This window comes from Saccopteryx leptura, unplaced genomic scaffold (assembly GCF_036850995.1).
Source record: "Saccopteryx leptura isolate mSacLep1 unplaced genomic scaffold, mSacLep1_pri_phased_curated manual_scaffold_18, whole genome shotgun sequence".
NCBI lineage: Eukaryota > Metazoa > Chordata > Mammalia > Chiroptera > Emballonuridae > Saccopteryx > Saccopteryx leptura.
In genome coordinates this window covers 1,449,376-1,467,301 of record NW_027095700.1, presented here as the reverse complement: position 1 = coordinate 1,467,301, position 17,926 = coordinate 1,449,376, and the positions used below count along the sequence as shown (strand labels likewise).

The 17,926-nt window shown below is 55.0% G+C and overlaps 1 protein-coding gene across 4 annotated transcripts in view; it reads left to right on the top strand.

Moving 5' to 3' along the window:
• The window catches only part of LOC136386871 (F-box-like/WD repeat-containing protein TBL1X), a 145,053-nt gene that overhangs the window by 106,057 nt on the left and 21,070 nt on the right, over positions 1–17,926 (top strand). For 3 of the 4 annotated variants that reach the window (XM_066357995.1, XM_066357994.1, XM_066357996.1), the window contains exon 4: positions 2,967–3,076. The exons of the other annotated variant lie outside the window; for it this stretch is intronic. In XM_066357995.1, the coding sequence (XP_066214092.1) occupies positions 3,019–3,076 (58 nt within the window). In that variant the 5' untranslated portion in view covers positions 2,967–3,018. The remainder of the gene's footprint in view (positions 1–2,966; positions 3,077–17,926) is intronic. 4 annotated transcript variants of the gene reach the window in all.

The following is a 17,926-nucleotide window of genomic DNA, read 5'->3' as shown; positions in this document are numbered from 1 at the left end:
CATCCTCCAGAACCTTACTTGAAGCAGGGTCTACGCCAACAGGCTGATGGGAACAAGGAGTGAGACGCACTTTTCTTGCATCTCTGGGAGGAGCGATGTCTCCTGTAAGAGATGCTAAGAGAACCTTTTGTAGTGGGGTGCATCGTTGGAAGAGAACCCCGCCCCCTGGCAAAGGGTATTGGTCAGCATCGTAGAGAACCCCGCCCCCCTGGCAAAGGGTATTGGTCAGCATCGTAGAGAACCCCGCCCCCCGGCAAAGGGTATTGGTCAACATCCTGTCACTATCCCTTCACACAGCCTGAGCTTGTCTCAGCCTTCCGGCACAAGGCTTCTCTCCTGTTGGCAAGAAACGCAACGTCTTTCTGCCGTGATCGACCAGCGCTGGCCAGCCCTCAGGTTCGCTCTGTGGTTCCAGTCAAATAGCAATGGCGATTTCGTTATTTGGGGGCAGTCCTCTCCCTTCCCAGGGCGTGCTAGAATATTAGATATTCGAGGTACGGACTGAAATAAAAGCGCAGACCTCGGCCTGACCTGTGGTGGCGCAGTGGATAGAGTGTCAACCGGAGCACTGAGGTCACCGGTTCAAAACCCCGGACTTGAGTGGTCAAGGCGCATATGGGAGTTGATGCTTCGTGCTCCTCCCCCGCTCCCTCTCTATCTCTATCCTCACTAAAATAAAATAAAATAAAATAAATAAAAAGCATGCCCACAGACATTTCTCTTGTAACTAAATGTTGAACAGGAGGAGGGAGGAGGAGGAGGAGGAGGCGTTGCCACCTAGAAATCCCATCTTAAAAATAAGTGGCATTGAGCCTGATCAGGCGGTGGTGCAGTGGATAGAGCATTGGACTGGGACGCAGAGGACCCAGGTTCGAGACCCCAAGGTTGCCAGCTTGAGTGCAGGCTCATCGGGTTTGAGCAAGGCTCACCAGCTTGAGCCCAAGGTCGCTGGCTCCAGCAAGGGGTTACTTGGTCTGCTGTAGCCCCCCCCCCCCCCCCAAGGTCAAGGCATATATGAGAAATCAATCAATGGACAACTAAGAAAACCCAGCGAAGAATTGATGTTTCTCATCTCTCTCCCTTCCTGTCTGTCTGTCCCTATCTGTCCCTCCTCTCTCTGACTCTCTGTCTCTGCCACAAAATACATAAATAAATAAATAAATAAATAAGTTGGGGTCCAGCCACAACAAGTCTATTACGGGGTCTTCAAACGGGAAAGGGTATGGATTTGAAATAAATGATAGACAAGGGCTTAAAGATATACATACACAGGTGCGTTCAGGAGGACACTATGGCACTGAGCCGTAACGTGCCTGCTCCCAGAAACACATCCACTTTTATTCATAGAAACAATGTGGTCCATCAGCAATTCAGTTAAGTCTCCAAGGCAACTCAAAGACAACCCCCACCGTACCATCCAAATCTACTTTACACTAATAAGAAACTAGCTTCCAGCCTCCTCCGGAGAACACGGGTGAGACAAATGTGAGAATCAGGTGTAGCTCTTTTTTAACTAGACACATGAGGTGGGGTTTGGGCCCAGCGCCTCTGTCCAGATTTAAAAAATACCCTGTTTATTTATTTGGTCCCCAACAAGAATGAATGAATGAAATGGATGGATGGATGAATGGATGGATGGATGGATGAATGAATGGATGGACTGATGGATGGATGGATGGATGGATGGATGGATGGATTGATGGATGGATGGATGAATGGATGGATGGCATTGATCATTTTCCCTTCTCAATGGGCTTTGATCTCCAGTTATTTGATGTTGGAATACTTGTCCTGAGAGGGGCAGCTGCAGCAGAGAATTGTCCTCAACACTCAGTGTTGTCCCCCACTGACCGATAAACTTTGCCACCAGTAGAGATGCCTGAAGGCACAGGACACGGGCTCTTGAAGACGGGTCCCTCGCAGCCCGAGGTGTCCTGGTCTTGGTGACGTGACAGAGAGACGGGGTGGCTGGTCGTGACTGTGGTCACGGAGCGGGCCGTCAGTTTTCAGTGCACTCAGTTTTCAGTGCACAAGGCTTGTCCTGCAGTGACTCCTGTTCTCTGTGCCAGTCATTGCCAGGTCTCATGAGGACCGCGGGGAAGAAAGTCATTGTGCTCTTGGGGACCTCAGACACACAGGTTCTCATGGTGCTCTCTGTCCCTTCCCTTCATGGCCCGAGTTGCCCCTGCCTTCCGGGGACGGGAAGCCTCAGCCACACAAAATGTGGGTTCTCTGCGCTCCCTTGCTGCGGCTTCCCGAGACCGAGAGCGGCGTCTCCGTGGAATGGCAAGGTCTCGCGGGCAGTGACAGCCCCCTTGGCTTTGTCTCCTCAGTGCAGCGTACGCCCGCCCGCCCGCGATAGGTAGACTGAGCTTGAGCTTACCGCTTAAACTCCGAGGAGCGACAGGTGTCGTGTTCCCGTGACGGCGGGCGCACTCCGGAATCCCCACCCATCTGGGCAGGCAGTTCCCGTCTGGGGCAAGCCAGGGGCCTGGGGCAAGCCAAGGGCTGCGCGATTGAACTCCTGTCCATGTGTCTGGAGCAACGTCCTCACTGCGAGGGGCACATGATCGCTGTGGAACAGAGCATCTCCTCGTTTTCATTCTCTGCCGCCCCTGGCTCTGTCACTGTCAGTTGCGTTTGTAGCGGACCCTGCCCCAGCCTTAGAAAACATGCCCGCATCTCTTATTTTTGGACACGTTTCCCCAGGATGTACGTTTCTCTATAGAAATCACGACGAAACTTGTGTGTGTGTGTGTGTGTGTGTGTGTGTGTGTGTGTTAGTGTGGGGTCGCACGGAAGCCCAGGAATTAGACGTGACTTCGCTTCGCGGGGAGGACGTCACAGCTGTTTTGTCTGCTTGTTTTTCCCCCCCCCCGCAGTCTTCTCGAAAGAGATGGGGGGGGGAGAGGCACTCGCGCAGTGTCTGACTCTTCTCTCCGTTTTCTCCCCCGCCTGTCTCGCAGAGGGTGCCCCGCTTCCTCCGGACCTCGTCGCCGCGCGCGCGGGGAGGCTAAGATGAGCATTACGAGCGACGAGGTGAACTTCCTGGTGTACCGCTACCTCCAGGAGTCAGGTAAGCGCGCTGGCGTCTGGGTGTCTGGGTGCCCCTGCCCGCCATGCTGCGTGGACAACGTCGACCCCTAAGGGGAAAGCCGGGCTGGAGACGACCTGGCGGGGAACGGGGGGACAGGGCGAGGTTCTGGGGCCACCCCGTTCCCGGGCTGGTGAGACGGGACGCCTTGGCGTTTCTGTTTTGGGGAGACCTCGTCGGAATGGAGACCAGAGTGGTTGTGGTGGGTGTGGGTCGGTGGGAGCGATGTACCGCCTCGGCGTGGGGCGTGGGGGGCATTTGTGGGCTGCTGTGTGGATAGGAACCCCTTAAATCAAGGACTTCTGGTTTATTGTTAAGTTTCCACGCTGTCCCCCCATAAAAGCGGGGGTTGTGCAATCTTTCTGACACGTAGAAAGAGTTCTCGTTCCTTTGAACACTGGTGATGATGACCCAGAATGTCATTTATGGGAAGTGACCTACGGGCCAAGTGTGTGCGCCCTGTAGACAGAACGGACCTTGTGCCTAGCAGCTGTCATTGTCAGGGACCAGCCAAGGGGATGGAGGGGCGCCACGGGACCCCAGCCCAGGCACGACTTTGTCACAGACAAGCCAGCTCCTCAGATGCGTCCTTGGACCTTGCTGAGCCTTGATTTCCCTGTTCTGTGTGTGATACTGCCCCAACAGCAGAGCCTAAACCCACTTTGCAGAATTGCACATGGGTTTGTTTTTTGTTTGTGTGTTTTTTTTGTAGCAGAGACAGAAAGAGTCAGAGAGAGGGACAGACAGACAGGAAGGGAGAGAGATGACAAACATCAATTCTTTGTTGCAGTTCCTTAGTTGTTCATTGATTGATTTCTCATATGTGCCTTGACCGGGGCTACAGCAGACCGAGTGACCCCATGCTCGAGCCAGTGACCTTGGGTCCAAGCTGGTAAGCCTTGCTCAAACCAGATGAGCCTGCGCTCAAGCTGGCCACCTCACAGTCTTGAACCTGGGTCCTCCGCATCCCAGTCCAACGCTCTATCGACTGCACCACCGCCTGGTCAGGCTGGGTTTGTTTGTTTTTTCAATTCTTTTTAAATGACCTTTATTAATTTTTTAAGTTCATGTCTAAAGTGGATCCTCCTTGAACTTTTAAAACTTTTCAGTATTTAGTTGGAGGCATACAACAGGACGTTAATGCGCAAACATCCTTGTACCCAGCTGACGGGAAGTCAGCCGTTTCTGGTGCAGTAGGGACTCCCATGTCCAACTCTGGTGCTGTCCCCTCCGTCTTCGGTCGCCAGGCTAACATAGCAACGGCCCGTGGGCTGGGGTGGCCGACAGTTCTACTGTTTCGACATGACGTCCGACATCGATGTAGGGACAGGGTTGGTTCCTCCTGAGAAGGCGTTGAGGGGTGCGCCCCAGGCCTCTCTCTGGGCTTTAGTGGTCTCCTTGCCTTGTGGATAGACATCCTCCAGCCCCACACACCCCGCACCTGCATTGGTCTTCACGTGGCATTCTCCCAGTGAGGGTGTATCTCTGTCCCAATGTGCCGTGTTTCTCCTTCCTCAGTAAGGACGCAGTCACGCTGGCTTGGGGCGCTCTGGCCTCCGGGACAAGCTCGCCTCGACCTGTTGTATCTGCAGTGGGGCCGTTTCCACAAGTCCAGTTATGAGGGCTACCGGGGCTAGGACTCCAACGATCTCTTCTGTGCATACGTAAGCTTTGTCTCTCGGCATCGGATGGTGTCTGTCCCGCCGCTTGATTTTGTGAGAAGCAGGCAGTTTTCGGGTCCCAGTTCGCAAAGACGCATGTGCGGAGATTGAGTAGAACCAGGTGGAGCCGGCGGCCCGGGATCTTTCTGCGTCCACTCGGGAAGCACGAGGTGGGGTGGGCATGGCAGACAGACCGAACAGCACGGGCCGGCACAAGTCATTGTCTCCAGCCGAGACTCACCTTCTCTGCCAAAAATCGTTGTCCTGTCCACGTGTGGAATCTGTCAGGCGCAGAGCAGGTTAGAGGTGAACACTCGCCCCCCACGCCCGGATCTCTGTCCCCGGGGACCCTGCTTATTGTCACTGGTGAGAAGTGCCCTTTTTTCTCCGGAGAGGGTACGACCTTTGGTCTCGCGGCGGCCGGAACGTGGTACCAGAGATGGATAGGCACACTGTGAGGAGCGCTGCTCTGAAACCGGAAGCTCGGTGCCGATGGGAGTGGCTCGCCTGGAGCGCTGAGCTCTCAGATGCCCCGGCTGGGGCTGCAGATGGAAATTCCACGCACCAGACCCCGGCACCCTGTGTGTGGTCAGCATTGTCTGAGGCTCCCTCCACACACAGGTACCTCCACACAGAACAGATGATGGGTGGCTAGTGAAATTGTCGTCCCTGTGTCTGGGGATGCCAGGATAAATGAAACGTGAGAGAGAGAGAGAGAGAGAGAGAGAGAGAGAGGTCTGTGCAGGGATCTGCAGGTGCGTGGTCCCTGGGGCGGGAACGTTGCTAGCCTCTTTGAATAAACAGCAACCACCCCCCCCCCCTGCCTGAGAAAGGCCAGCCTTCCTTATTTGGAGTTTGTTAACATTGCTCTCCCTGTGTTGATGGTTTCTGTAACCGGGCAACGAGCAGGCGTGTGGGCAGGCAGCGATGTATAGAATCTCCTTGGTGCAGATTGATTAAGAGTCACAACCCCGGGCCCGACTGGTCAGAGCCCTGAGGGTCAGGCCCCGTCTGTGTGCACTGGCCTTTCTCACAGTGGTGTGGGTCCTGGACTCGATGAGCGGGCCCCACAGAGGACGCTTGTAAAAGAAGGAGGGGCGGAAGCCACGCCCAGTGTTCAGTGTTCCCTTGAGGGTGGTTTCACACGCCTTCCGCACATCCAGGACTCGTGGTTTGTGGCCCTGGGGCAGGTGGCTGTCCGTCTTCCTGGTGAAGAACGTGCAGGTTGCTTCCAGGGCCTGACGCTTTCAACGAAAGCTCCTGGGAACGTTTTGCATCCGGGCGTGAGGTGTGAGCAGAGGCGTTGGTTTCGGGGCAGTCTGGAGGGGCGGGGTCGCTGGGACGTGTGACCCTGTGGGCTGCAGTCCCCTGGGGGCCGCCGCCCCTTTCCCTCCTCACTGGGCAGCAGGGCACCTCGCAGTCACCACTCGTGTCCTCTGTCTTTAAAAACTGAATTTATTGGCCCTGGCCGGTTGGCTCAGTGGTAGAGCGTCGGCCTGGCGTGCGGGGGTCCCGGGTTCGATTCCCGGCCAGGGCACATAGGGAGAGGCGCCCATCTGCTTCTCCACCCCTCCCCCTCTCCTTCCTCTCTGTCTCTCTCTTCCCCTTCCGCAGCCAAGGCTCCATTGGAGCAAAGATGGCCCGGGCGCTGGGGATGGCTCCTTGGCCTCTGCCCCAGGCGCTAGGGTGGCTCTGGTCGTGGCAGAGCGATGCCCCCTGGTGGGCAGAGCGTCGCCCCCTGATGGGCGTGCCGGGTGGATCCCGGTCGGGCGCATGCAGGAGTCTGTCTGACTGTATCTCCCCGTTCCTAGCTTCGGAAAAATACAAAAACAAACAAACAAACAAAAAAACTGAATTTATTAAGGTGACGTGGGCTTAATCGCACTTATCGGGTGACATTCGTTCATCAAATGACACAGGTTTCAGGTGTGCGATTCTGTAACACATCATCTGTCTGTTGTACTGCGTGCTCACGACCCCAAGTCAAGTCTCCTTCCATCACTGTGTTCCCCCTCCCCCTCTCCGACACCCCCCCACCACCACCACCAAGGTTTGACCTGAGCTGCTGAGCCGACGTGAGCTCGTAGCCCAGGGCCTGTCAGAAAGTAGGTAGAAGGACCGTGGCTGCGGCAGGGGCGTCTGCAGGATGCTGAGGAGCTGCACATTTCCGCTGAGGGTTTATTATCAGCCTCGGTGGACCCAGCGGGACCTCAGTTTCCTCCACGCCGCATCTGCCGAGCGAGAGAGCGCTCACAGAGGTGCACTGGCCCCCTGCGCAGAGCGCCTGTCTGCATCGAGCTAGAAAACACGGCGGCCTGGGCACGTCGGCCCCTCTGGACGGGCCCTCGTTAGGTCAGAGGCTGAAGCTCCAGAGCGTAGCCCACACGCCTCAGGGATTCAAGTCACCAGAACCCTGGGGAAGCCGCCTCGAGGTCCATCGCTGACGTCAGCCCACCACCGGCAACAGGCAGACAATAGGAAGCACTTGTCGACCGTCGTGGTGACTCAGCAAGGCAAAAGGAACACGGTGGAGACGCTGCCTTCCACTGACGTGCTGTCAGATGTGGGCATGGGTCCCCCAGGGGCTGTCATTTTAAATACCATGGGTCCTGGGGGGGAGCCGATCTCAGCAGGAGGTGGTGTGAAGAGGCATCCATCATGTATCACAGATCGCGGGGTGGGGGGGGGGCGAGCTTCCTTCTTCCCAGCGCAGAGTGAGAGGACTTCATGTGTGGTTGAAAGCCCCTCAGAGCTGGAATTTATTCTTTGACTTACGTGATGAGTGGTGGAGAGGCCGATTTATTATATATACATATTTATTGCTTCTGTGAAGATCACCGTGTGAGCGTAACTCGGAGAGGGGCATCGGCGGTTTTCAAAAGCCAAAGCCAAAGCCAAAGCCTGGGCGGGGGCTGTTTTCCTAAGCAGGAGCAGCTGCGTGGACTTAGGCGTGGTTTTTTTTGGGGGGGAGGGGCGTGTTACAGAATGTGGGCATCATTCTGTGTTGTGTACTACACTGTCCTTGTAAATGAGGAGGACACTGAAATATCGCGTACCCAGACTTTCAAGATCTGAAATGGAACTTAGGTGACATTTCTCGCTGTTCGCGAGGAGCTTCTGTGACAAGAAAAGTCACCGAGACTTCCTTGACGGGCGGCACACCTGGGTGCCCTATGGTGGCCCTCCCTCTGTTAGTTCCAGCGTGTCCCGGACATCAGGGTTCGAGGGAGACCCCCCGGGGGCGTTTTCTATCCGCAGCCAAGCCCAGGCGGACCTGAGGGACTTTTCGGGGCTCTGAACACACACGGGTCTCACTTTCCAGAAACATGACCTGCCGTTAGATCATACTACCTGTCAGCGCAGCCGCCTCCTGGGACCGGGTGGGGGAGAAGGCCGCTTCGATCGAAAGTGGCCTGGGTGTAATTGACCAAAGAGCACGTCCCTGTGAGAAGGGAGGGCAGGCTGAGGGGCGGTCCCTGTGGTGGGAGGGGCCCCAGGCACCGCCCGGTGTCCCCACGGGGACGTCAGACCCTGAGGGTGAAGGGACGCAGTGGTGCTCCGGGTCCACGCGGTCGGTCGTCACGGGGCACGTGGCGTTCTCACAGGGATCCACGTCTCTGCGGGCTTCTTTCTGCCCCTGTCCTCGGGACGCTGGGACCGTTTCTGAAATGTCCCCTTTCATTCAGCTCGAAGGACTCTCCAGCAGGTCTGCGGTCGGCCTGAGGCCGGCAGGCAGGCCCGAGGGCCTTGGTCTCCGCAGACGTCCCCAGAGCCCAGATGAAACGCGTCATCTCGTGGCTTTGAGCCCATTCTCGAAGGTCAGGGTTTCTCAGCCTCGGCGTTGTGGACACTGGGAGCCGGCCTGTTATTTACCCTGGGATGGGGGGGCTGTCCTGTGTTGTATGGTGTTGAGCGACACCCCTGTCCCCCACTCCCTGGAAGACAGTAACATGCCCCTTCTCCTCCCTTGTGACCGACAAAAATGTCTGCAGACTTTGTCCCTTGCAGGGCACCATCATCCCTGACCCCGTTTAAGAACTCCTGATTGACAACCTTTCATTGTGGGGTGTCTGTTCGTCCGACTAGACTTGACGGGTAAGCGGCGTCCTCCCGAGCTGCTCACTTCTTCACGGCGTCTCCCTCGGCTGCTGTGGGACGCCTTCCGCTGCAGAACTCAAATAGACTCAGTTGGCAAGCAAAAGGCAGCCCCCGTTTTTATTAAAATTTTCCAGGGTATTTTTTTTTTCCCCCTTCAAGGAAAGGGGACACTTGCCAAAGCGTTTGCTGGCTGCTAATAAAAGAGTCGGGAGTAGCAGATTTTCACTGTGATGTTTTCTTCCCCTCCAGGGAAAAGGTTTGGTAACCAGGAAAGGAGTGTCACTCAAATATTTGTGAATAATTGCATCTCCCAAAATAATTAAGTGGCTTTGCCCACGGTTGTCCAGGCAGCCGGTAGACGGCCCAGCAGGCTCCATGTGCTTCCCAGGACCGTCGATTCTGAAAGTCGTTTTAATGGTCCGGCAGTCTTAATTTAAACAAAAGCTCAGGCTTATTGCTTAGCCTCTATAAATATATTTGGACGGCGGATGCCCCTTTACATTGCTAATACGCGTCCCCGTTTCAAAAGCCAGTCCTTAGGGAACGGCCAGGCAGGCATTTCTTTGAGGTCCCGGCAGGCTCTGCTTCAGAAATAGCACGGAAAAATGTTCAGTTTTGTCAAATAATAAATCAGGAAGACCTGAATAACCTCTCCATGTCACCGGAGGGTGGAAGTGCCTTTAAAATCAAGCGAAAGAGCGTCGTCTCCTGTTTTCATCTTTTCCGACAGGTCTAAGCCGTGGGTTTTCGGTTGGTTACCAGGAGGCCCCCCTACCCTCAGCGTCTGTGATTTGCTAGAAGGACTCACAGGGCTCAGCAACTGTTACTCTCACAGCTGGTTACAGCAAAGAGATACATCTTGTGGTGGATGGCTCTTGACTAGAGTGTAACATGTGCTTGAAAGTTGGGAACAGAGTAGCTCTTCAAGGTTCTCTTCGCTGGAAAGGGGAGCGCCTCAGGTGAAGGGGGGTGTTAAGTAATCTTACGGTGGCAATCATTCTGCAGTAGATACATGCATGGGATCAGGGAATCAGCTTGTGCAGCTGGAACGAGCACCGTGTCACAGGTCAGTTGTTTCTCCAGTGAAGCGAGCCAGGGCTGGGGGAGCTATAAAGTCAGCAAAGCGCAAAAATGAGGGGCACAGGCTCGCAGGTGGTCCCTCTCTGTGGAGTTCTGCGGAGGGGCTGGCTTCTTCTAGCACTTAAAGACGGCAACTCGTGTGCAATGCTGCTGACCACGTAGGTTTGGCGTCCGGGGTTTTTATTGGGGGTCAGTCACGTGGCCTGCAGCACGTGCTGAGGGGGCGAGAGGACAGCTGAGAGAGTACGTGGCTGTCCATACTGCTCGGTCGCTGTCCAGAGGTAAACCCTGGCTCGTGGTTGCATGGCCATCGTCTGTGCGTTTTTGCGCGCGCGTGTGTGTGTGTGTGTGTGTGTGTGTCGTATTTCAGTGTTAAAAAGTAAAATAACTAAAAACCGCCGGGGTGACTCAGTAGCTGGGGAAGGGGCCGAAACACCGCCCAACGACCTCGTGGCCTTGACGCTTGGCGCTCTCCCACCCACCCACCGGGCACACCCTGTTCCCTGTCTGCAGGGGCCCTCTGCTTACTGCGCTCCTGGCTGGGGGAGAAGGACAGTGAAGTAGGGTGTCGTGGACGGAGCCCTTCATAGACCAGGAGCGTCTTCCTGAGCTTGTCTTTTGGTGTGATCATAACCGTTTTGAAGAACGGACACGAAGTCGCGGACCTGAGGCCCACCTGTGCCAGCCGGCCCGACTAGCCCAGCGCCCCTCACCCCAGCCCTCACTGCGGTAGTTTGTGTACGTAGTGGGGGCTAAGACTCAAGGTGGGCCATTCTGCTGCGATTTTAAGTTGTTGGAGCCGAGCCGAGTTGGGGGGGGGGGGACGACGACACCGACCATTAGAATGAAACTTACCCGAGTGTCTGTATGTTACAGAGGTTGATACGTGAGGTCTTGCTCCACAGAGCCAAGCAGTTTCTGTTGGTGTTTACATCAAAAGAAAGGGTGGGGTCTGTTGGAGATGCCGGAAGGCCTCCGTGGTCACGCCCTCCTGTGAATCGGTGACGGGAAAGCCTACGAGGGGTCCAGCTTCTCGTTTTTCAGCTCAGACGAGGCAGCCCCGTTAGCCCGGCGCCGGTTTTCAACGTTCCGGCCCGGTTTCCATTTTAGACTGGCGTGCTCTGAAATTCTAATGTGACCTTAAAAGTCTCCGGCCTCAATAAGTTTCATTTCCTGCCAGGATTTATTCTCTCTTCCTCCCTGACGGAAGCCGGTCATCTGAAGTGTGAGACGCGGCCCTGTCCCCGCTCCCGAGGGTCCGTGTGTTACCTCACAGCGGTCTCCCTCTCCAGCCACGTCTTTGAAAGGCCGTTGTCCCCAAGGGGACACGCAATCCTCTCCTCCTCCCACCTCCCCCTCACCCTCTGCCCTGCTGTTTTGGGGGCCTGCGTTCCTACTGGTCCTGAAGACGATCCCACATTTACGACCGGTTCCTGACCACGGTCCCTCCCTCCAAACAGAAGCTCCTCTGCAGCCAGTGGGGTGCTTGGGCGGGGTCGCCGGAGGCCGTCTGCTGTCCGTCCGTCCGTCACAGGGCCACCCTCAACGGCCACGTTCTTCACTGGCCCCACCCGGGTGGCTTTCAGTGGCGTGAAAACCGTATTCCGAACCTCCCAACCACAGACACGAATGTGTGTGTCCTATTCCTGTCCAACGAGGGACGTCCCCACCTAGTGACTGACCCTCGGGTGGGGTTCGTGAAAGAGGAGCCCCAAGTTCCTCCTCCTCCCTCAGCTTCCTGGTCCCTGCGTGGTGTGTGGCATTCACCTTGTGTTGTCCCTGTGTTGGGGACGCGGCCCCTCCTCTCAGGAGTTATATAAGTGATCGATTCTTCTTTCAGGAGCATGAAGCCCATGTCATCTGTCGGTCACCTCCATAAATTAAAACCCAGTGGGTTTGCTAGAGGCAGTGAGGTCCTTCTCTGCTCTGCGTAGAATGTTCGAATTGAATGGGATCTTGGGAACCATATGGGGCGACCCCGGTCCTCAGGGCACCCTGTGAAGCGTGCTCTCTGTCTGCAGGAGGGACCCAACCCGCCTCCCCCATCCTGGCCTTTGATGACGTTGATCCCTAACGTGGCTCTCTCTCTGTGAGTGGCGTCAGTACATACGCTCCCCTCTGCCTGCCTGCTTAGTGTGGGAAGGGTCCCAGCTCGTGTTTGTACTGTCAGCCTTGCTTGAATCTTATTTCCTGCTGAAGGACGTCAGGGGTATTACTGAGAAATGATTCTCACCTTTCTGTTTAAGGGTAGGCATCTGCATCACCTGGATATTCCTGAACCAGTTTCAGTGTGTGGGTTTAAGAGCATAGACTTAGGGGAGGGGAGGAATCACGAACTCTGTGACTCGGTTTCCCCATGTGGAACATGGATTTATTGAGGTGGACTCATAGGTGGTTGCCACCTCTGTGAGGTGATGGAAAGGGCTGACGCGTGTCACTCGCACCAAATATCACCTATGTGTTGTTACTGTTATTCCTGAATAATATCATGGTGTTTTGTTCAGGTGTCTACAGGGTGGGGCAAAAGCAGGTGCACAGTAATTCGTCTGGATGATCATGCAATTACTAATAAGTGGTAATAAAGAGAATTAACTCTGTGTTTTACATGCTCATGACCGCAAACCTCCTGTGCCCCGCCCCATACATGCAGCGAGAGCCTCGCTGGTGTTTTGAGATTGTCCCTGTGTGGTCGTCATCTCTGCCTGGACACGGCTTTCCTGTTGTAAGGATGTTATGCCTAAACCTTTACTTCTGTCCTTGCCCTCAGTCTTTTATGGGAAAGCCGTGGGCACCTGGTTTGATTCCATTTCTCACCACCCGTGGTTTCCATCAGCCTCGCCGGTGTTTTTGGTCTGTTCGTCTGTCTGTCCATCTGCCAATCGTGCTGCACTCAGGCGCTGTACCAAGGGTGACGTAAAGTGGTTCGGGCTGGGCCTCCTGCCTTTTGGGAGCTTGTGTCTGCCTGGGACCTGGGAGGGCACATGAGGACAGGAGGATGGGGAGGAGTGACCGGTTCTGACCAGGGAGCAGGGATGTGCCAAGTGAGGCATGGGGAATCTGGAGCAGGATTGTCAGCCTCGCACTGTTGGGTCATCAGACAAGGTCACCCTTCATCATACGAGGTTGTCCTGGGTGTTGTGGGATGTTTAGCACAGGTGTAGTATGTCTCCCCATACGATGCTGGTGGTGCAGGCTAAGCACACACATGCATGCACACACACACGCCACTGTAACAGCCAGACAGGATTCCAGATATTGTTAAATGTCCTCCTCTCAGGCACCAAATCTCCCTCACCCAAGATCAACAAAGCACTGTTCTAGACCAGAGAGCAGGATAAACAGAGATGTCTGTGGCAGTGGGGGTGTCCGCCTCTAGCAAAGCCGGCTGGGTTTGGGACTCGGGACGAGAGGGTTTGAGGGCTGTGCTCGGGCGAAGGCTGGTGCCCAGGCTCTCCACCAATTTTGAGAAGAGAGCAGGAGGCTCCTGAGGGCAAATCGGGAACTGAGCTAGCTTTGTGCTACACAGACTGGCACTGGGAGGCTTGTATCTGCTGCCTGGCGCGGAGGAAACAGTTAATAAGAGTCCGCTGCTGCGGCCATGACGTTGTTACCAGACCTGGTGCAAGAAGAGCTTTCTCAGTGCCTTTTGCTGCTATAACAAAGGAGCACACACCACATGATCTAGAAGCAGCCGGCATTTATTTCTCACAGTTCCGGAGGCTGAGAAGTTTGAGATCAAGGTGTCAGCTAGTCCATGGCTGGTGTGGGCTTGCCGCCTGGTTTGCTGCTGGCCAACTTTTAGTGTAACTTCCTGTGGTGTAAGGGGGCAGCAGGGGAGCTCCCTGGGGTCTCTGATACAATCACACTAATCCCGTTCCTGAAGACTGCCTACAGGACCCCATCTCCTCCCAAAGGCCCCACCTCCTGAGACCATCGCCCTAGGGGTGGGCTCCCACATGAAGGGATCTGGGAGGCCATGACATTGACCTTGAATGTGTATGCAAATATTTTATAGCTAGAGAGAGAGAGAGAAAGTCAGGTTGGCACCATTTTCCTAGAGAGGAGCAAATACAAGTAAAATCTTCAGAGGTTTGGGCCATACAGTCCCTGTTGTAGCCACTCAGCTGCGGTTTGTAGCAGAAGAGCAGTGATAGGCAATGTGTCAGCTCAGGCATCTGTCAATCAAACTGTATTTCCAAACACAGACAGTGGGCCCGACGAGGCCCTAGGGGCTGCGGTTCCAGTCCCTGATCTGGGATACTTAGAAACCAACCTGGTGTGTCCCCTGGCTTTGGATAGCAGTCAGATTTCCAAGTATGCAGGTCCACTAAATTACTTAATAAAGATACTTCTTGTAATGCCTCAAATGGGGGATCTGGGGGTTTGTTTCCGCCGAAGAGGCACAGCCCACAGCCCAGCGGCCCCAGCATCACGCACCTGCGTTCTCTCCCTGAGGTGGTATTTCTGAGGGCTGGTGGCTGATCATCTAGCAGGTGTTGCTGATGACCCTGGCATGGGTCTTTCCATCAGGGTGCCGCCATGCTTTGTTATCTCCTGCATTGGACCTCTGGTTACTGGGCGACGTGGTTCGCGCGACCGCTCCAACGGTGTGTTCAGGACACACAGAGCCTGCCCTTGGTTTGGTGTTGAGTCTATTTTACCTCTCGGCTGGGTGAGGCCGAGTTGTGTCCACGCTCCTTTCTCGCCCAAAGGGAAGACCCTGTGCTTGAACTTGCTGTGCTGTAGATAAATTAAACACAGGGCTTACTTCACACCTTCCCCAGGCTGTCATGACAATACCCTTTCTTGCTTTCTCTTCTGAAATAGTTTCACCTCATCTGGTGATTCCCCATTAGTGTGTGTCCACCTGAATTCTGTGACCAGTTGCATCAAAGGGTGGCTTGCGTATCAGTGATGGAAATTCACCCCTTGTGTTGACAAGTCAGGCAGAAATGTAAGTGTTGAGTAGGCCTGGGGAGAGTGTCGTTTTGGGGGTGGTAGTCCCTCCGGGTCATCGTGGCAGGTCACTAGGCAACACCTGAAGACAGCGCTGGTTGTCACGGCTTGAAGGAGGCAAGCCCCTGGCAAGTAGCAGTTGGAGGCCAGGGATGCTAAAGACTGGGCAGTGCAAGGGACAGCGCCCCTCCCCCATGTCTCAAATGTGTGTGATGACACAGTTGAGCATTCCTGCTGTCCAGAGATTCTTCAAGGGTACCTCTCACTGAGTAAGAGCCACCCACCGGCGTAGACATGGCTGCAGGACGGCCACACAGTGGATGCAGGGACACAAACACTTGGCCCTGGCATGGGTCTTTCCATCAGGGTGCCGCCATGCTCTGTCATCTCCTGCTGTTTCACACCCCACACGCCTGCCGAGGGGCCATCCCTGAGGACTTCCGTCTCTGTTATTGACTTCCTGATCTCTGTTCTTACCACTGTCATGCTGGGCACAGGAGGAGGTGGGTTGAAAGTTGATGACAGAGGCACAGAAGTCCCTCCCCCCAATGGCAGATGGCAGGTGCACGTGCTCCTCAGCCTGGTGGTGCTGCAGGCCGTGCCCACCCCAGAGAGAAGCCTCCTGCCTACAGGTGCCAGTCTTCCAAGAATGATCAGACACAGCACCTAGGCACAGGGCATAGCCTCAGGGGAAGTGTCACATTGGTCCTGGTGATGTGTGTGGACATCACCCTGTTCTCCTGTGAGTGACCCTCCGACCTGGATAGTGCCCTAGTGATGTCTCCATTGGTTCCTGGTTTTCCCTGGGCTCAGAAGTGTCTTATCCTGTGGTCACACCTGAGCCTTCCATTAGCGCTTTGAGTGACCTGACCTTCATGTTGAGGGAAGGGCAATGGAGGCCCAACCAAGAGGTGAGGAGACCTCTCAGGAGCTCAGTTCCTTTACATAGAGAGGGGCAGAACCCAGGGATCCCCCTGGCTCCTCCCATTTTTTCTGGCCAGAAATCAAGGAGAAAGTCTTAACAAGAAACGGACTGAGAAAAACATTTTTTTGATTTGTTTTGTTTTGTTTTAGAGGCCAAGGGTAGATCCACCCACAGAAATGCAACTAATGCCTGTTTAAGCAAATAGGACTTCTTTTCACGCATAAGAATGTCGATTTTTGATCAAGGGTTGATGAAAATATTTATATCTCGTCTCCAGAACAGCTTTTTGGCTGAGATGTTCAAGGTCATGGTGCCCCGAATAGCTCAACCTGCTTACTCATTGCTTTGGGGCCGTGATTGGGGGATTCTTCTAGCAGAGTGGTTTTAGCACCCACCTCTTCTTGCCACACCCCTGAACTGAATATTGTGATCAGCTCATTGGGAGAAGCAGAACTGACTTTGAAGGACATTATCACGTAGAGATGAGGAAGTTATGATGCAACATTTTAAAATCAAGATAGACTAAGGACATGGTCCAGCATTCAGTTAGAAGTGGGTTTGCATCCTGCTGTTTGTTTGTTCTGCAAATTGCGTGAGCTGCATTCTTGGCTTCTGCAGGTCAGGGCTGGGGTTGGGCAGCTGGGAATGGAGTTAGCATCTTCCCAGGGAATTGAGCATTTCCGCCCCTGCACCATGGGTCTCAGAGTGTCGGCTGAAAAAACGGGTCTCATGCAGTCCAGAGTTGAAGGTCCCGTTCCGCCTGTCATCACAGTGTGAACCTTGGACAGATCATCTCACTTCCCTGCTGTCTGCCCTGCTCATCTATAAAGCAGGAACTGCACGGACTCTGGAAAAATTGCTGCGTGGAGGGAGATCGTGGATGCGGGGTGCCCGGGCATGGTTAAAGGCGGTCGTGCAGTCAGAATCGCTCCATCTTGTGGGGATAAGTGAATGTGTGGATGAATGAAATGTATTGCTACAGACCGAATGTGGACACCCCGTCTGCCCTCACCTTGATGTTGGCCTTCCAGCCTCCGGAAGTGTGAGAAAGAAAGGTTCAACGATCACGCCCCCTGGACTACGGTATTTTGTTTTAGGAGAGCCGGCAGGAACCCACACCTGTGTGACATCTAAGCTATGCAGCTTGACTTGACTTCCTTCCAGAGGTGCCCGTGAGTCACTGAGACTTCTTTGTCCAGAGCCCTGTGAGCCTTGTTCCTGGGCCTGGTTGGAGAACTCGATAGATGTGCCCAGGTGGCCTGGTGCCCGCTGCCCTAGTGAGGGCTCAGTCCCAGCCCCACAAGCTGGGTGACTGGGGCCCGTCGGTTATGCGGGAAGCTCTCAGGACCTGACCTGTGGGAGGGACACAAGACAATGGGGAAGGGGTGACCGGGAGCTTGAATGGATTCGTGGAAGCTCCTCAGCAATTCCTGACCAAGAGTAGGCACCGCGCAGGGCTGGCCCTTGCGATCACTAACTGCGGTGGGCGTAGCCCTGCGCTGGACCTTTTAAAAATACCGGGAGGGTGAGACATGGCCCTGTCCTCCTGTGTTCTGCCCTGTCAGCGGGAAAGACATGCTCGGAGGACAAGGCTGGAGCCACTGAGTGGGGTCATCCTAAATAAATTATTAGTGTTCAAGAGAGGAATCACCGAGGCCAGAACCCAGGAAGTGGGAGCCACAGCAGGGACCAAGGGATGGAGTCCCTGCTTAGCACTGGCCGGTAGAGAAAGAGAAAACAGGAGAAGGCATGGCCAGCTGGTCACAAAGGGCCTTTGCTTACGTCCTCGGAAAGCAAGGGCAGAGGGGCCGCAGGGCGGGGCCTCAGACAGGGTCCCTGTGCAACCAGCGCCACAGAACAGCGGATGCCTTGCTCTCTGCGAAACAAACAAACTACAAGTTTTATATATTCTTGGTAATCTGGCAGTGGGAACGGACAGGGAGGACTGAGGAGGAGGAGGGGGGAAGGCTAGGCCGGTGGGGACAGGCCCACTCCCTCCCATTGTCGGGGAACATCCCCACCTGGTGAGCCGGTGCTCTGGGCATGTGCGGGTGGGAGGCAGCGTGCAGATGCCCTGAGGGCCCCATGCGACCCACCGGCAGCAGGTCGGAT